A 15,738-nucleotide genomic window follows, 5' to 3' on the forward strand; every position below is an offset into this window, starting at 1 on the left:
ACTATGCCTGGTGATGCCCCAATGTAACGGACCTAGAAACCCTGGAAGGGGTACCCTGGGCCTGATAGTAAGCCCAGGGGGTCCAGAAGGGCCCTTGTGCAGTAGGTGGCCACTGTGGTTGCCAGGACGAAGCCTCCCATGCTTGTCCGACCTACGTCTATTGCACCGTGAATAGTAGGAGCCGGTCTCAGAATCCGAGGGTGACAACCACGGCGGTACCGGGGATCCCTGCACCGGCGGTCGGTGCCAAGAAGAGGAAGTCAGTGATGGGTGCCGCGATGACCATGTAGATGATCGGCATCGGCTTTCCCCTGGCTTAGATTGGTGTTGGGGAATAGCTCCTGTGGTCCAGTGGCGTATCATGGTGCTGGGCGATAGATGGTGATTGCAACCGGTGCCGAAGACCCCGAGCATTGCATTGCCTGCGTCTTACTATCTTGAACCGGTGCCGGGGGTGAAGTAGATTGGGAATGGTGCTGTGAACGGTGCCGGTCTGCTGAGGAAGAGGGCCTCATCATTGCCAGTATGCCTCTAGATGGCACTGTCTAGGCGGTGCCGGGGGTTTGTCTCTAACAGCAAGGGGCTGAGGCGCAATATTTCTATGAGCTCCCTTGCCGCCTCGAAAGTATCTGGGGTGGAGAGGGGTTCCAACTCCTCCACCAAGCAGTGCCCCGCTGGAGAGCTGCCGGGTGCTGGACTCAACGGTGCCGACAGAGTCGATGGCACAGGATCTTGCTGTTTGGAAGTTAAGTCCTTCCTCTGGGGCAGCAAATTCTTCCCGGATGGTCTCGCTCTCTGAGGAGAGCGCCCTCTGTTGGCCTTCTTATGGCACGTATGGGGCACTGGGGATGTTGACCAGTGCTGGGGTGCCGCACTGTGCTGGGGTGCCGGGGATCTTCGCTACCGAGGATCTCTAGCACCAGAGTCCTTCCTTGGTACCGGTTCGCGGACCGATGCTGGGGCGCTCCACACCGAGCTCAGGACTTGGCAGTCAGGTGCCGCTGTATGGAGTGTGGCTTCCATTAATAGTTGTCTGAAATGGAAGTCATGTTCCTTCCTAGTCCTGGGCTTGAAAGCCTTGCAGATCTTGCAGCGCTCAGACTGATGTGCCTCCCCTATACACCTCAACCATGAGTCATGAGGGTCACTGTTGGGCATAGGTTTCTTGCATAGACCTCAAGATTTAAATACTTGGGCTTGAGGCATGCCCTGGAGCCCAAGGCAGGGTGAGGCTATTGTACTAAACAATAAACTAAACAATAAAACAAAAGAAAAGCTGTGAAGAACTAAGAATGGCTAAGGAAAGACTTGCAGGCAAGCAAGCTAACACGGTTTCAATGCCGCCACGGATGGTAAAAAGAAACTGAAAGGGCATTGGTAGGGTCATATATTGAGCACCATGAGGGTGCCACTCCAGGGGGCTCCCTGGCCGACCTGACGAGAGCTGCTAATGGAAAAAGTTTCCGATGACCGTGCATGCGGTGTGCACACACCTAATTGGAATCGACGTGAACGCTCACTTGAAGAAGAAACTATGTTTAATGATCCAGTGTAATGGGACCTGGGTAGGCTGAGCTTGCTGAGATCCTTTTCCCATCCCTCCAGTACATCCTTTCAAGTGAGACCCATGTCTCTATTTCTCTTTGTGGTGAGATCCCGCGATCCAATTACTGTCCACCTGGATCTCTAGGTTACAACTGTCTTGTTGCCAACAGTGCTACTTAGCAGGCTCACCATCTGCAAGTTTCCCTCTGGGAGCCTGTGGTCAGCACACATTTGCTGTCAACACAGGAACAGCTTCTTCACAAATGTGATTTATTCTGCCCAAAAGTTACGCAGTGCTTAGAGAGCTGGATTCAATAATGAGACCTACGTGTATGTTCCCTTACTTAAGATTAACCTCTCTAGCCACTGCTCCCATGGGTCTGGGTTATTCCCCATCTCGGAGTTGGGAGAAACAGCCTACACTGCTTACAGGCTCAGCATTCTCCCTCGATCTCTGACTCTCATACTATCTGCTTTTTTACTGACACACCCAGGCATAAGATGATCACCCGTCCTGAATTGGGCAGGACAATCCCAAAATGCAGAGTTCAAGTCCCAGTTCCAGGCTGAATGACTTTGGGGCAGCATTTATCCAAAATTCCCTGTGACACCGCTCCGCGCCCGCCTGAGGCACAGGGGTGGCAACAGCCTTTTCCCACTTGAGAGGCCCTCCTTCTCAAGCTAATATATATATTAGCTTTTTATGTATATAATATATGCTTTTTGTATATACAGCTCTACCCCAATATAAAGGGACCCGATATAACATGAATTCGGATATAACGCAGTAAAGCAGCGCTCCAGGGGGGCGGGGCTGCACACTCCGGCAGATCAAAGCAAGTTCGATATAACGCTGTTTCACCTATAACGCAGTAATATCTTTTGGCTCCTGAGGACAGCGTTATATCAGGGTAGAAGTGTTATATATCTATATATATCTATATATTAACTTTAGAAGGAGGTCAGGCCTCTCACCTCTTTCCCAAGCACCAGACTGCAGACTATTTTATACCACTATATGTGTTCCCCTTGAAAGAAAAGACTGAATTTGCCTCTAGTTATACAGATCTGTAAAATGAGCATGACTACGGGTCCACAGTAGACTTGTGAGTACATCAAGGCTAAGGGAGTAATTAGCAATAATGACAATATGCAAGATCATCCATTAGACTAATGAAAGACATTGTTTTTTTTAATGGGAAGATGAACATGAATGCTAAGTTATCCTCACTATTTTTTACATCTAAAAACCTGACTTGGGTTACAGATTTCCAAAGGAAAAGATAGAACTATTTTAGGGCCTGATGATCCTGTAAGTATCTATTCTGGGGTGTGATGCTTATTACTGCGAGTAGAAGCCCATCGACTTTATTGGTTAGTCGTAAGGCTTTGCTGGATCAGGTCCTTAGACTGTAAACTCCTGAAGAGAAGAAACATGTCTGTATTATTGCTGTAAAATGTTATGCACACCTACAATACTGTGCTATACATAAGTGTTAAATAATAATTAACTTGCTTTTCCCTTTTATTGTCAAACAGCTGAATTACCATTATTAGATCCTACCAGACTGTAGAGAATCCACTTACCTACAGTGCATCGAGGAGGCAGAAATAAATAATGGGAAGACACATTTTGTATAGGCCTGATTCTACATTGTCTTGCATCTTGTGTAGTCACTGACATCAGTACACAGTGAGTTTGCAGAAAGGACAGTTACCTGTTCCATAACTGGCGTTCTTCGAGATGTGTTGCTCAGGTGTATTCCACTACAGGTGTGCGTGCTTGCCACGTGCACCGGTATCGGAAGTTTTTCCCTTAGCAGTACCCGTAGTGGGGGAGCACCGCTGCGACCCCTGGAGTCATGCCATAAAGGGGGCTGAGTACTCACCCCACCCTCAGTTCCTTCTTGCCAGACAACTCCGACAGAGGGGAAGAAGGGTGGGACATGGAATACACCTGAGCAACCCATCTCGAAGAACGCCAGTTACGGAACAGGTAACTGTCCTTTCTTCTTCGAGTGATTGCTCATGTGTATTCCACCATAGGTGACTCCAAGCTATCCCTGATGGAGGCGGGTAGGAGTTTCAACTGTAAAAATTTTAGGGGTTACCCGGGTGGAGCACCGCCCTACCAAACCCGACGTCATCCCTTGTCTGGGAGACGATTGCACCGGGGGATGGAAAGCCGAAATGGCTGCCAGGTGCACCCTGATGAAGGAGGGCGCCAGGCCTTGGGTCCGAAGGGACAGGAGGAAATCAAGAACAAGCTGGATAGGCGCAGAAGAGGGAGAGGAACCTCTATCCCTCGCCCACATAGAGAACCTATACCACTTAGCCAGGTAGGTTCGCCACATGGAGGGTTTCCTACTTTCCAGCAGGACCCTTCTCACATCCTCAGAACACCTCACCTCCTCCTCATTTAACCACGAAGCAGCCACGCTGTCAGATGGAGCGCGGCTAGGTTGGGATGGAGGAGGCGACCTTCCTCCTGGGAGAGGCGGTCCGGGCGTAGTGGCAACCTGTGAGGGGGGGCCGCCAAGAGTTACAGCAGGGACCCATACCAATGCTGATGGGCCCAATCCGGGCCTATGAGGATCATCCTCGCCCCGTCTGACTTCACCTTTTGTAGGACCCTGTCTATTAATGGGAAGGGCGGGAAGGCGTACAACAAGAGCCCTGACCATGGGTGCAGGAACGCATCCGATATGGTTCCGTCGCCCTCTCCTGCTCTGGAGCAGAATCAAGGACACTGCCAATTCTGGGCAGTGGTGAATAGGTCTACCTGGGGAGCACCCCACTGTAGGAAGATCCACCTGGCCATCTGCTTGTGCAGGGACCACTTGTGTTGCTGGGAGAATACCCTGCTCAGGCGGTCTGTGAGCGTGTTGCTCTTGCCGGGCAGGTAAAAAGCCCGCAGGAGTATATTGTGGGTTATACAAAACTCCCACAGGAGCTTCCGGCTGCCCAGATGGGGGACAGTTGGGAGGGGTTGAAAGAAACTGCAACCTGTATTCTTGGGAGATGGTGCTGAGGACACATTGGTCCGACATTATATGGAACCACTGCACTCAGAAGTCCGATAAACGGTTTAGAAAAGGCAACTTTATTAACTGGGTGGGGAGTACACTGGCAACAGGCCCAGTGACCCCCCTCAACGAGTCAAAAATGCCGTTTTCCCTGCAGCTTGGCCTTTGAGGGCCCAGGCCTCGGGGCCGAGTGGGATTGGCGCTGGGACCGACGCCTTTGATCTCTCTGCCGCTTACGTGGGGGTTCATATCTGCCCCTAGCTTGCGGAGCAGAGGGTTGAGGCCTGGGCTTGTCCTTGGCGGGCGGGACGTACAGGCCTAGCGTCTGTAGGAAGGTGTCCTTCATCCTGTGCAGACGGGTGTCTGTCTGGTCCGCAAAAAAGGCCTTGCCATCAAACGGCAGGTCCTGCATTATGGACTGGGATTCGGACGACAGCCCCGAAAGCGAGAGCCACGACGCCTGTCGCATAGAAACAGCGGTAGCCATTGAACGAGCGGCTGTCTGCCACGTCCGAAGCTGCCTGGAGAGCCGCTTTGGCCGCGGTCGCACCTTCCTCAATCAGCGCCCGGAACTCCTTCGCATCCTTGTCAGGAATGAGGGGCTCAAATTTGGGGAGGGATCCCCAAAGGTTAAACTCGTAACGGCTCAGAAGCACCTGATGGTTGGCCACCCTGATCAGGAAACTCACTGACGAATAAACCTTTTTCCCCAAAGGTATCAAGTCTATGAGCATCTTTGTCCTTTGGCGTGGGCGCTCGCGGTGGTGGACCGACTCGACCACTAGGGAGTTTGGAGCTGGGTGGGTGTAAAGGTACTCGAGACCCCTCGCGGGGATGAAGTACTTCCTCTCGGCCTTCTTGGAAATAGGCCCAAGAGAGGCCGGGGTCTGCCAAAGGCCAGTGGTGATGTTGGCAACTCCCTGATGGAAAGGGAGCGCCACACACCTCGGTACCGAGGAGGCGAGGACATTGAAAAGGGTATCGGAGGGCTCCTCCATCTCCTTGGCCCGGAGATCGAGGTTGGTTGCCACCCTCCGAAGCAGCTCTTGGTGCGCTCTAAAGTCCTCTTGGGAAGAGGGAGGCGGTACTGCACCCGAATCGCCCTGCGCCGAAGAGGTGGACGGCGCGGTGCCTTCGGCAGCCAATGGCATCATGGGCTCCACGTCCGGGTTTGGTGCCGGAGTCGGTGCCGGGGGTTCGGCACCCACAACCTGATCACGGTGCCGGGAAGGTGACGCGGGTCGGCACTGAGAGGCACCCGTCACGGAGCGAGGACCTGGTTGCACAGGTGCCTGAGGCCATGGTGCCCACTGGCACCATTGTCCTTGCCATGGCACGGCCTGGAGCAGAGGCGCATCAGGCGCCGGCAGGGCAGACTGGTCCTGCGGTGCGGTGCGGCCCTGGGAGAGACGGCTGCGCGCCGATGCCGAGGTCCGGGAGGAGCGCACGGTGCTGTCAGAATGGCTGGAGCGGTCTCGATCATGATGGCTCCTGCCCCAGGACTTCGACCTAGAAGAGGTCGAGATATATATGTCAAAGGAGCTGTCCCTGGTGTCCTTGCGGCGCCTTGGTGCCGGGGACTCTCGGGACGCGCTGCGAGCATGGCCTCTGTCACGGCAGGCGCTTAAGTAGGAGCATCAGTGCCGATGGCGTTGCGACCTGTTCCTCTCGGACTCGCTGGAAGAGGAACGGCGCTGTCTCTTGCCACCTCCTGCTTGAGACTGGAGGAGTGGGATCCGCTCCAGGAAGAGTCCGGACGCGGAGTCAACGCGCGTCGAGGGGCTCTGATCGGCACCTCGACCCGGGAAGGTGCCTCGGCCTCCAACACCTCCGAGGAGTGCTGATGGGCGCCCAAGGGCGGCTTCCCACGGGACCAGGGGCCAGACTGCGGCGGCGCTGGAAGCGTCAGTATATCACGTGCGGCCTGAGCTGCCTCTGGCGTCGAAGGCATTCGTACCTCAGGTGAGGCTCGCGCGGACGGGACTGGACTACTCTGCTCAGCGCGAGTCGAAGGTCTCTGTCCCTGTGGGGATCGTGGGCTGCCCAACTCGGGTCTGACCTCACCCCTGTTCTCTCGGCGACGCTGAGACTTCCCTGGCTTCTTAGCTGGGGAGCGGTGCCAGGATGTCAACGGTGCCTCTCTGCGCACCGAGGAAGCGGTACCAGGTGACGTTTCGGAACAGCAGACTGGAGGCGCTTCTCCACGTGCCGACGACGCGGAGCCCAGCGCGGTGTCAGCTCGACGCTTAAAAGAGCTCGGAGTCGGATCTCACGCTCCTTCTTCGTCCGCGGCATGAAGGAGCGGCAGATCTTGCACTTCTCACTAACGTGAGACTCGCCCAGACAGCGAAGACACTGATTGTGTGGATCGCTTCCGGGCATGGAGTTGCGACAGGAGTCGCATGACTTGAAGCCTGGGCCACGGGGCATGCCCCGAGCCAGGCACTCGCGAAAAAAAGTTCAGTAAGGGAAGAGAACAGTGAATCTGGATACCACTAAGCTAGAAACACTGCAGCCACGCTAAGTTGGAGCAAGTTCCGACTACCTTCACTGGTGGCAAGAAGGAACTGAGGGTGGGGGGAGCATGCAGCCCCCTTTATGGCGCGATATGTCGGCGCCACTCCAGGGGTCGCAGCGGTGCTCCCCCACTACGGATACTGCTAAGGGAAAAACTTCTGTTACCGGTGCACATGGCGAGCACGCACACCTATAATGGAATACACATGAGCAATCACTCGAAGAAGAACTCCACAGTTCTGATTTGATAGCATTTTACACCCACCTTCTGCAATTGTCAATAGTTACACAAGATGCTAGGCAGTGAAGAGTCAGGCTCCCTTTATCTAAATGATACTTTCATCTGTGGACACAAAACAACAACAAACATTTAACTAAAGTAAAAATGAGCATACAGTGTTATATATTGAAGTAGTAGATAACTGAAATTAAACTTACAGGTAACGGTGTCATTTTCCGGTTTTGTCCAGTTCAGTACGACAAAGCTTGGACAACCCTCGACTGTCACCACAGTGAGGTTGGAAGGAGGATTTCGTGGAGGGCTAGTAACATTTTCCGTGTTGCTGATCGTCTTTTCTTGGAAGTATTTGAGAGTTCTCGTAATAGAACATGGCTCGCTGTCATTTTTTGGTATGTACTTGACGTGAGGGCCTAGGAGAAAAGCATCACCCAGTTAGTGCTAGGTAGGACAGCAGAATGCAGCTACAAGGCAAAACTTATTTAAGTGCATGCAGTAGGAAATCTTGCCTGACAAATCATGTCCAAAATCTCACACAGATGCCATTCTGTGATGGCCACATCTACACTTTGTGTGCGCATTGTATTCTGTGAGTATGTTTTAACTATTATTTTCCCATTTTTTGGTAACTTATCTTCTCTAATGCCTACATGTGAGAGACAGAATAATAAATAACCCAACACCAACATGTTGGTGTGATTTTTGTACACCTGGAGCCTGTGCTCATTTCACTCATCTCTCATTCGCACGAGTGATGATGGCAGTGGGCACTCAAAATTTCAGGGACAGTGTTACATAGGAGTCAACAGGGTGAAGGCACAGCTAAATATTCTGAGCAAGTGAATTAGTTTCTATCACAAACTGGGACAAGGACAGACTTTGATTATCTATTTTTACAGTGTCTAGAAGAATGAAGCCCTGCTACAACAAGGATTTGTCAAGAATAAATCTTGCCACACCCACCTAACTTCCTTCTCTGACAGGGTTACTGCTCTCGTGGATGGTGGGGGAAAAAGGGAAGCTGTAGACATGATACATCTTGATTTTAGACAGGCTTTTGACACAATCCCACATGACATTCTTATAAGAAAAGTAGGGATATGTGGTCTAGATGAAAAACCTGGTTGAAAAACCATATTCAAAGAGTAGCTAATAATGGTTTATCATCAAACTGGGAGGTTGTCTCTAGTGGAGTCCTACGGGGCCTATCCTGGGTTCTGTACTATTCAATATTTTCATCAATAACTTGGATAAGGGAGTGGAAAGTATGCTTATAAAATTTGTGAATGACACCAAGCTGGGAGGGGTTGCAGGGACTTTGGAGGAAAGGATTAGAATTCAAAACAACCTCGACAAATTGGAGAATTGCCCTGAACTCACCAAGATGAAATTCAATACAGACAACTTCAAAGTACTGCACTTAGGAAAGAAAGATCAAATGAACAACTACAAAATGGGGACTAACTAGCTAGGCAGTAATACTGCCAAAAAGGATCTGTGGGTTATAGTGGATCACAAATTGAATATGAGTCAACAATGTGATGCAGCTCTGAAAAAGGCTAATACCATTTTGGGGTGTATTAACGGAAGTGTCATATGTAAGATATGGGAGGTAATGGTCTTGTTCTAGTTGGATCTGGTGATGCTTCAGCTGGAGTACTGTGTCCCGTTCTGGGCACCACTTTTTAAGTATGGACAAATTGAAGCCCAGAAGAGAAATGATAAAAGTTTAAGAAAACCTGACCTATGAGGAAAGTTAGAACTGGGCATGTTTAGTGTTGAGAAAAGAAGACCGAGGGGAGAGCTGATAAGAGTTTTCAAATATGGCAAAGGATGTTACAAAGAAGACAGTGATCAATTGTTCTTCATATCCACTGAAGGCAGAAGTAGCAGCAACTGGCTTAATCTGTAACAAGGGAGATTTAGGTTAGACATTAGGAAAAACTTTCTTACTATGAGGTTAGTTAAGCAGTGATATAAGTTACCAAGGGAATTTGTGGAATTTCCAATTTTGGAGGTTTTTAAGAACAGGTGGGACAAACATTTGTCAAGGATGGTAGGTTTACTTGGTCCTGCCTCAGTGTACTGGGTTGGATTTGATGACCTCTCAAGGTCCCTTCCAGCCCTATATTTTTATGTCCTATGATCCTGTTTGCAGCTTCCAGCTGCTACTATAATACATAACAATCATGGTCTCGTTTCCACAAAAAGGGTAACAAGTTTAATGCAGGGCCTTGCACTCAGTATCTGCCTGATCCTGCCATTTCTGAAGTCAAGTGGAAATTTCTATTGATTTCAATGGTGCAAGATCAAGTCCTGAAACCATCCTTAAAAGGCAAGAGTTTTGCATTCTGTAGTGATATTATAAAAGATTAGTGAAGGTGATAAAGAGTGTATTAGCCTTAAAATGGAAACCTTTATTAGGTTAGCGAGATACGAGTATTAATATGGCTTTAATTGCACATGCAACAGTTTCTATGCATAGATTGGAAAGAGGCAGGATTAGTCTGGGAGAGTAAATTCTTCCTCTGAGGAGATGGGAGCTATTACTGTAATTCTGCACTCCCATGCTTCAGGTTTGTTTTCAACACTCGATAGTGCCTCTCTATTTGAAAGAAAATGCACAATTGGTTTAAAAGACAATTATTACAGTGACTGACGTATTTTCTTCCCAGCAGAGTTTTTATGATCGGGCACACCAGCAGCAGTGGGGATTATCTGTAAGAATGGGTTTGCCCTGTAATACTTGGTAGGGTGAGTAAACCATAGAGTAAAGCTTGCATTGAGGCACAGTTGTAATAAATAGTAAAAGCCTGTATGGGTGGGCTTGCAAGGCATATTAGGATATTCCATTATGATTTCAATAGAATATGAACAGCATGCATTAGCACAATTGCTGGCAAGTGGTTTCTGGCAGATTTGTTTCCTGTCCTCCAGTCAAAAATGATTAGGTAGCCTACACTGAAGTCCTTTCATCTGCCACCAAAATGTAACTGGAAAAAAAAAAAGCATTTAAAGTTTGGAAGCAGGAACTAAACAGGGTATTGTGATGGGTTATGTACCACACACTGGTATGGATAAGTGTTAACTGGAGCTAGAGAGCTCAATTAAGGTACTTTGCTCCATCTGGAGGGTAGGTCAGTCCCAGTTACTAGAACCCTGTGTGGATACAAATTTATACCCGTGGATACGGATATAAATCAGTATTTGCGGAACCGCAGGGCTCTTCCAGAAACTGCAGCGGAACAGAATGTGGGGTTGCTGCTCTCAGGAGCCAGTGCCCTGCACTGACAGCTCTAGCACGGCCGTACCGCTCCCAGCCACCAGGCTCACCGGCAGCTGTCCCTGGTCATGCTCTTGTGTTCAAGTGGTGCACACGCCCCCAGACAGGAGATGCAGACAGCTATGTGGAAGGGATGGGGACAGGGCTGGGGCAGGGCTATGGGTGGTACAACCATGCTGGGAGAGCCCTGCGATTCAGCGGATACCGATTTATATCCGCAGACATAAATTTGTATCCGCGCAGGGCTCTACCAATTACTGATGTGGGAGGAGTTGGGGGCTAGTATAAAGCAGGGGTAGGCAATCTTTCAGAAGTGGTGTGCCGAGTCTTCATTTATTCACTTTAATTTAAGGTTTCGCGTGCCAGTAATACATGTTAATGTTTTTTAGAAGGTCTCCCTCTATAGGTCTGGGGGTGCGGGTGTGGAGGTGCAGGGCAGAAGGCTGGGGATTGGGGGGACTCGAGGTCAGGGCAGAGAGCTGGAGTGTGTGTGGAGGTGCAGGGCAGAAGGCTGGGTGTGTGGGGGGGTTCAGGGCAGAGGGCTGGGGGTGTGTGGGGATGCAGGGCAGAGGGCTGGGGGTGTGTGGGGATGCAGGGCAGAGGGCTGGGGGTGTGTGGGGAGTTCAGGGCAGAAGGCTGGGGTGCTCGGCTCATGGGGGTGCTCCCAGCCCCCTGCTATGAGCCGCTCAGGGCAGGGGCTGGGAATGATATGCCCTGTTCCACCCCCTTCCCCAAGGCCCATCCCTACCTCTCTCTGCCTCCTCTATGGAGCAGGGAGCCCGCTGCCACTCGGCTCCGCTCCACTCCCCCTCCTCCTCGCAAGGGCCATCACTGGCAGGGAGAGGGAGGGGGAGGAGGAGGGGCCGGAACGCACCACGCTGGGGGAAGAAGTGGGGGAGGGGGGGAGCTTGGCAGGACCAAGCTTCTGCCTCCTGCCCCTGCAGGAGAGCTGTGAGCGGGGGGCTGAGTGGGGCGGGGGGCTGGAACTCTCCCCCCCCCCACTGCTCTCCCCGGCAGAGGCAGGAGCTTGGTCCTGCGCCAGCCAAGCTTCCCTCCTCCCCCGCTCCTTCCCCCAGTGTGGCGCTTTCCGGCCCCTCCGCCCCTCCTCCTCCTCCTCCGGGCAGGCAGCGTGCCACTCAAAATCGGCTCGCGTGCAGTGTTTGGCACACGTGCCGTAGGTTGCCGACCCCTGGTATAAAGACAGGAAGCTGTGGCAGAAAAGGGTTGCAAGAAAATAGGCAGGTACTCTGCAGTTATTCTCTGGTGGCTTGTCTACACTTAGAACACTACAGCAGCATTGCTGTACCACTTGAGGTTAGACACGACCTATGCTGATGGGAGGGATTCTCCTGCCAGCATTGGTAATCCACCTATAAATCCTATTGTAGACCTGGCCTGGGATCAGAGAGTGGAAAGAGCCAGAGGATGGCAGCATGGTGTTTAAGTTTCTACTTTTACTTTGGGATTTTGGTTAGGGGGATTCTGGCCCTGAAAGAAGGGTGAGCCCAGAGAGTTGCGGGGCTGAAGGCCTGAGAAAGGAAGAAGTCCAAGGAAAGAACACCAAAGAGTTGGATGGAGGATTCCTTGCTGCTGGTTACAGGGTCACTGAGCTAGAATGTGGTGTAGTGGGACAGCCCAGGTTCCCTTACCAGCCACTGCTGAGCAGACATTAAGCCAGAGAAGGGGAGAGGGATGATGGAAAGTCCTGAGAAAAGGGAGTGACAACCATGGGACCCCGAGTTGCGTCTGAAGACCTGATAAATTGCTCGACTGTTCTGTTACCATATGTAGCGGGATGGTCACCCGCTCCTGCCCTGAAGGGCTTGAAGTCAGCCCTGGGAGAGGGCTAAGACTGCGAGAGGGCTGCTGCTAGGAAAAGCAGCAAGCCTCAGCTGATTGGGGAACTAGACACAGATGTGGCCACATCCCAATCAGGGCCCAGCTGGCCCTTATAAGAGGGCAGTGTGCCAGGAGCACAAAGAGACTCTCTCTCTAGATGTGGAGAGGGATGGGCCTGGCTGCTAGAAGCTAATCAGGGTACCAAGACTGGAGCAGGGCTGGGGGAAGGCCAGAGCACCGGCCTAGAAACCCCCAAGGCTACAGGCCTTGTTAAAGGCCGAAGAAAGGTACTGGGGTTGCAGAGGGCAGCCCAAGGGTAGGCAGAGGCCCAAGGGTAGGCCAACCCCCCCTTGCCAGTGATGAGTGGTATTTACACTGCAGTCTGCCCCAGTGAACGGGGGCTAGATTGAGACTGGCAGTAGCCATAGACTGAGGCAAGGTGGGGATAAAGGGTGGGGGTTCCCCAGGGAGGGGCGACCCAGATCTGTGGGGATACTGCCAGGGGGCACCACACCAGCCTGAAAGGGGCACCGGGGTCCAGGAGGGACTCGGGCCCAGCAACAAGCGGGACACCAGCCTGCAGAGGGCGCTCCAGAGGCTGGAGACGCTAATTCCCTGGACAACCAGCAGGAGGCGCTGCAGGGGTGAATCCCGCCCCGTTACACTGTAGAAGGGGTGGACTTAAATCATCACCTGGCTGAAGAGCCAAATCACAGGAAGAGATGGACCACCAGAGGACCAGAGTGGCTATTGTCAAGGAATGCCAGACTGGGAGAGAACTGCTACACCATTCCTGGTCATGAGGAGGCACTCTACTGAGGAGTCCAACACTTCTACAGATATATATATATAGATGGGGAAATATATGAAAACTGACTTAATAACCAAGGAATGTAGCCATTACAGTCATACCTGTGAACCGTTGTTTGCCCAGAGAATCAGTCTCTGATGTAGGACTCGAGCTGAAGACAGTTGTATTAACTGAGGAAGACACAGTCACAATAAAATTCTCAGAAAAGCATCAAGTTGCAATATAAAAACGACAACACCTCATATTTCATCTGCCATTCTAAATTACCTCTCCATGGTGCATGCTTGCTGTCACTTTTGCTTTCTCCTAGTAGTCACCTCATTTTGGCTGTGATGGAAAATAAAAGCCTAGCTTCTCTGCCAAAACCAGGATAATCATTACCCAAATGATTGAGCTCATTATTGCGGTCGAATCCAGTCCATGCAGAATATCCACACTCCTCTTTAAAGCTCCAACAAAGCATCTTTTTGCATCACACTGACTCTCCACTCTTTAACTCATGGTCTGGCTCAGTCTCCATAAGCACATTAGACTATTACATTGATTCAGTAGAGCTTCCACAATCAAAATGGCAAATATGGGCCAAATTCTGTCTTCACAGCATGCAACTCCCATTAAAATCAATAAAAGCGAAGTGCAAGTATGCTGGAAGCCAGTGGAAGTACATGAAAAAGCAGACAAGGACTCATGAAGTTAATATTTTATAATTAAATATTAATTATGGCAAACAAGATGGACCAAATTCTGCACTTAGACGCAAACCCTGCTTCCGTCAAAGTATATGGCACCATGGCAGTCACAAGTGGGAAATCATTCAAAGGTATATTTCAGCCTGATAAATCTGAAGAGGTTTGAATAAATATTTTATATTAAGTTATATAACATTAAGAAAAGCACTCTGCATGTGTCTTTTTAATCTCAGGTCCCTAAGTTATTTCAGCCTACACTAGTGCTTTATACAACTATCCAAGTGAAGCAGCTCTTATTTTCCCAAACTCAGATGAGTTTAAAAACCAGATCTAGTGGCTTGTACCCATCTTATATTACTTCTTATATGCAAGGGGGCTGGATTATCAGAGTAACTAGGTGGATATATACAACAATAATACCACCGTGTAGATCACAGATGAGTAACAGTTTGACATGAATGTGTGGCACTACATATAGTGAAACTCTCAGAAAAGGAGGCTACATCTTGTGGTGCCTCAACACAATTCAAGTGGCCTCTATAGTAAGTATCAAAAGTGTGTGAGGCATGTACAGACTTCTCGGAAGACAAAGGGCCTTATTCTGCTATCACATAGATGCAAATCAGGAGTAAGTCAGTTGAATTCAATGCAGTTACACTAGTGCAAACGTGGTGTAAGTGAGATTAGAATCAGAACTAGTCCAGAGGACCTTATATTAAATAGATAACATAAATTTAAGTGTTTGGGGAAGGGATGCAACAAAAATTTAAGTGACTGATACAATCAAGTAGCTGAATTGCATGGAACTTTAATACAGGAGCTCCCTGAATTTTAGATAAAAACAAACAAAGATAAAACAAAACTGCTCCTAACATGCTTACCATAGTCTTCTGGAGGAGAAGCAGAAACTGTTGGTTTCTTTCTTGGTGTTTCCATCTTCAGAGATATGGTTGGTCCAGTAGATTTAGCTACAATAGTCATGGGAGAAGGTGGAGCTCGTGACTTCAAGGCAATTCCTAGGTAGAAGAAGTGAGCTTGTTTTCTTTTGAACACAACTCAGATTTTTACGACTGTTTAGTCAGAAAAGGAGTGGGATCATGTATTTAGGAGGGAAGCACCTATTTCCATCTTCAAGCATAGCTCCCCCCCTCAGCACAGCACCATTTTCCAGTTGGACTCAAGAAAGACTGGACAAGTCCTGATTGCGGCTAAAACAATATAGTCTACATCTTCAATATATACAAAAATGCTAGGTCACTCAAACTTTGATTTCTGAGGGATATAGGCAGATAAAAATTGAATATAGTTAGTTGAATATACTACAGAGAACAATCCTACACTAATTGGTAAAGGGACAAAATTACCCAATAAAACTTTTTTGTTTCTCTCATCTATAATTCTCTGCTTCTAGGTTAATGGTGATGGTTTATGCCTATGACAAGGTACATGATGAGAGAGCTAAATTCAGTAACTGAGACTTGGACTCTTCCCGTGTAATTCTGTTTTTAAGTTCCTTTCATTTGCATGCTCAACATGGTGGGCACATTACCAAGTCCATAGTATGAAGGAGGATTATGGATGTAAACAGCCAGCCAGCAAGAGTCCTAATTACAGCTGAATTTACACAGCTGAACAATGGAACTCTAAAAAGTTTGTTACAGTATTTCCTAGGGCAGCTCTAAATCCATTCAAGACAAACAGCATGACTTTCATTAGTTCTGCCCAACATTTTGTATAATCTACAGCACAATGGGCCCAGAAATTGGGTAGGATGGTTTTATTCTGGGCTG

General features: G+C 49.6%; 1 protein-coding gene across 25 annotated transcripts in view; it reads right to left on the minus strand.

Annotated features, from left to right (window-relative positions):
* The window catches only part of ABI3BP (ABI family member 3 binding protein), a 295,082-nt gene that overhangs the window by 36,632 nt on the left and 242,712 nt on the right, over positions 1 to 15,738 (minus strand). For all 25 annotated transcript variants that reach the window (XM_054044959.1, XM_054045001.1, XM_054045113.1 and 22 more), the window contains 3 exons: positions 14,830 to 14,964; positions 13,361 to 13,429; positions 7,527 to 7,739 (listed from right to left, as the gene is read on the minus strand). In XM_054044959.1, the coding sequence (XP_053900934.1) occupies positions 7,527 to 7,739; positions 13,361 to 13,429; positions 14,830 to 14,964 (417 nt within the window). The remainder of the gene's footprint in view (positions 1 to 7,526; positions 7,740 to 13,360; positions 13,430 to 14,829; positions 14,965 to 15,738) is intronic.

This window comes from Malaclemys terrapin, chromosome 1 (assembly GCF_027887155.1).
Source record: "Malaclemys terrapin pileata isolate rMalTer1 chromosome 1, rMalTer1.hap1, whole genome shotgun sequence".
Taxonomy (NCBI): domain Eukaryota; kingdom Metazoa; phylum Chordata; order Testudines; family Emydidae; genus Malaclemys; species Malaclemys terrapin.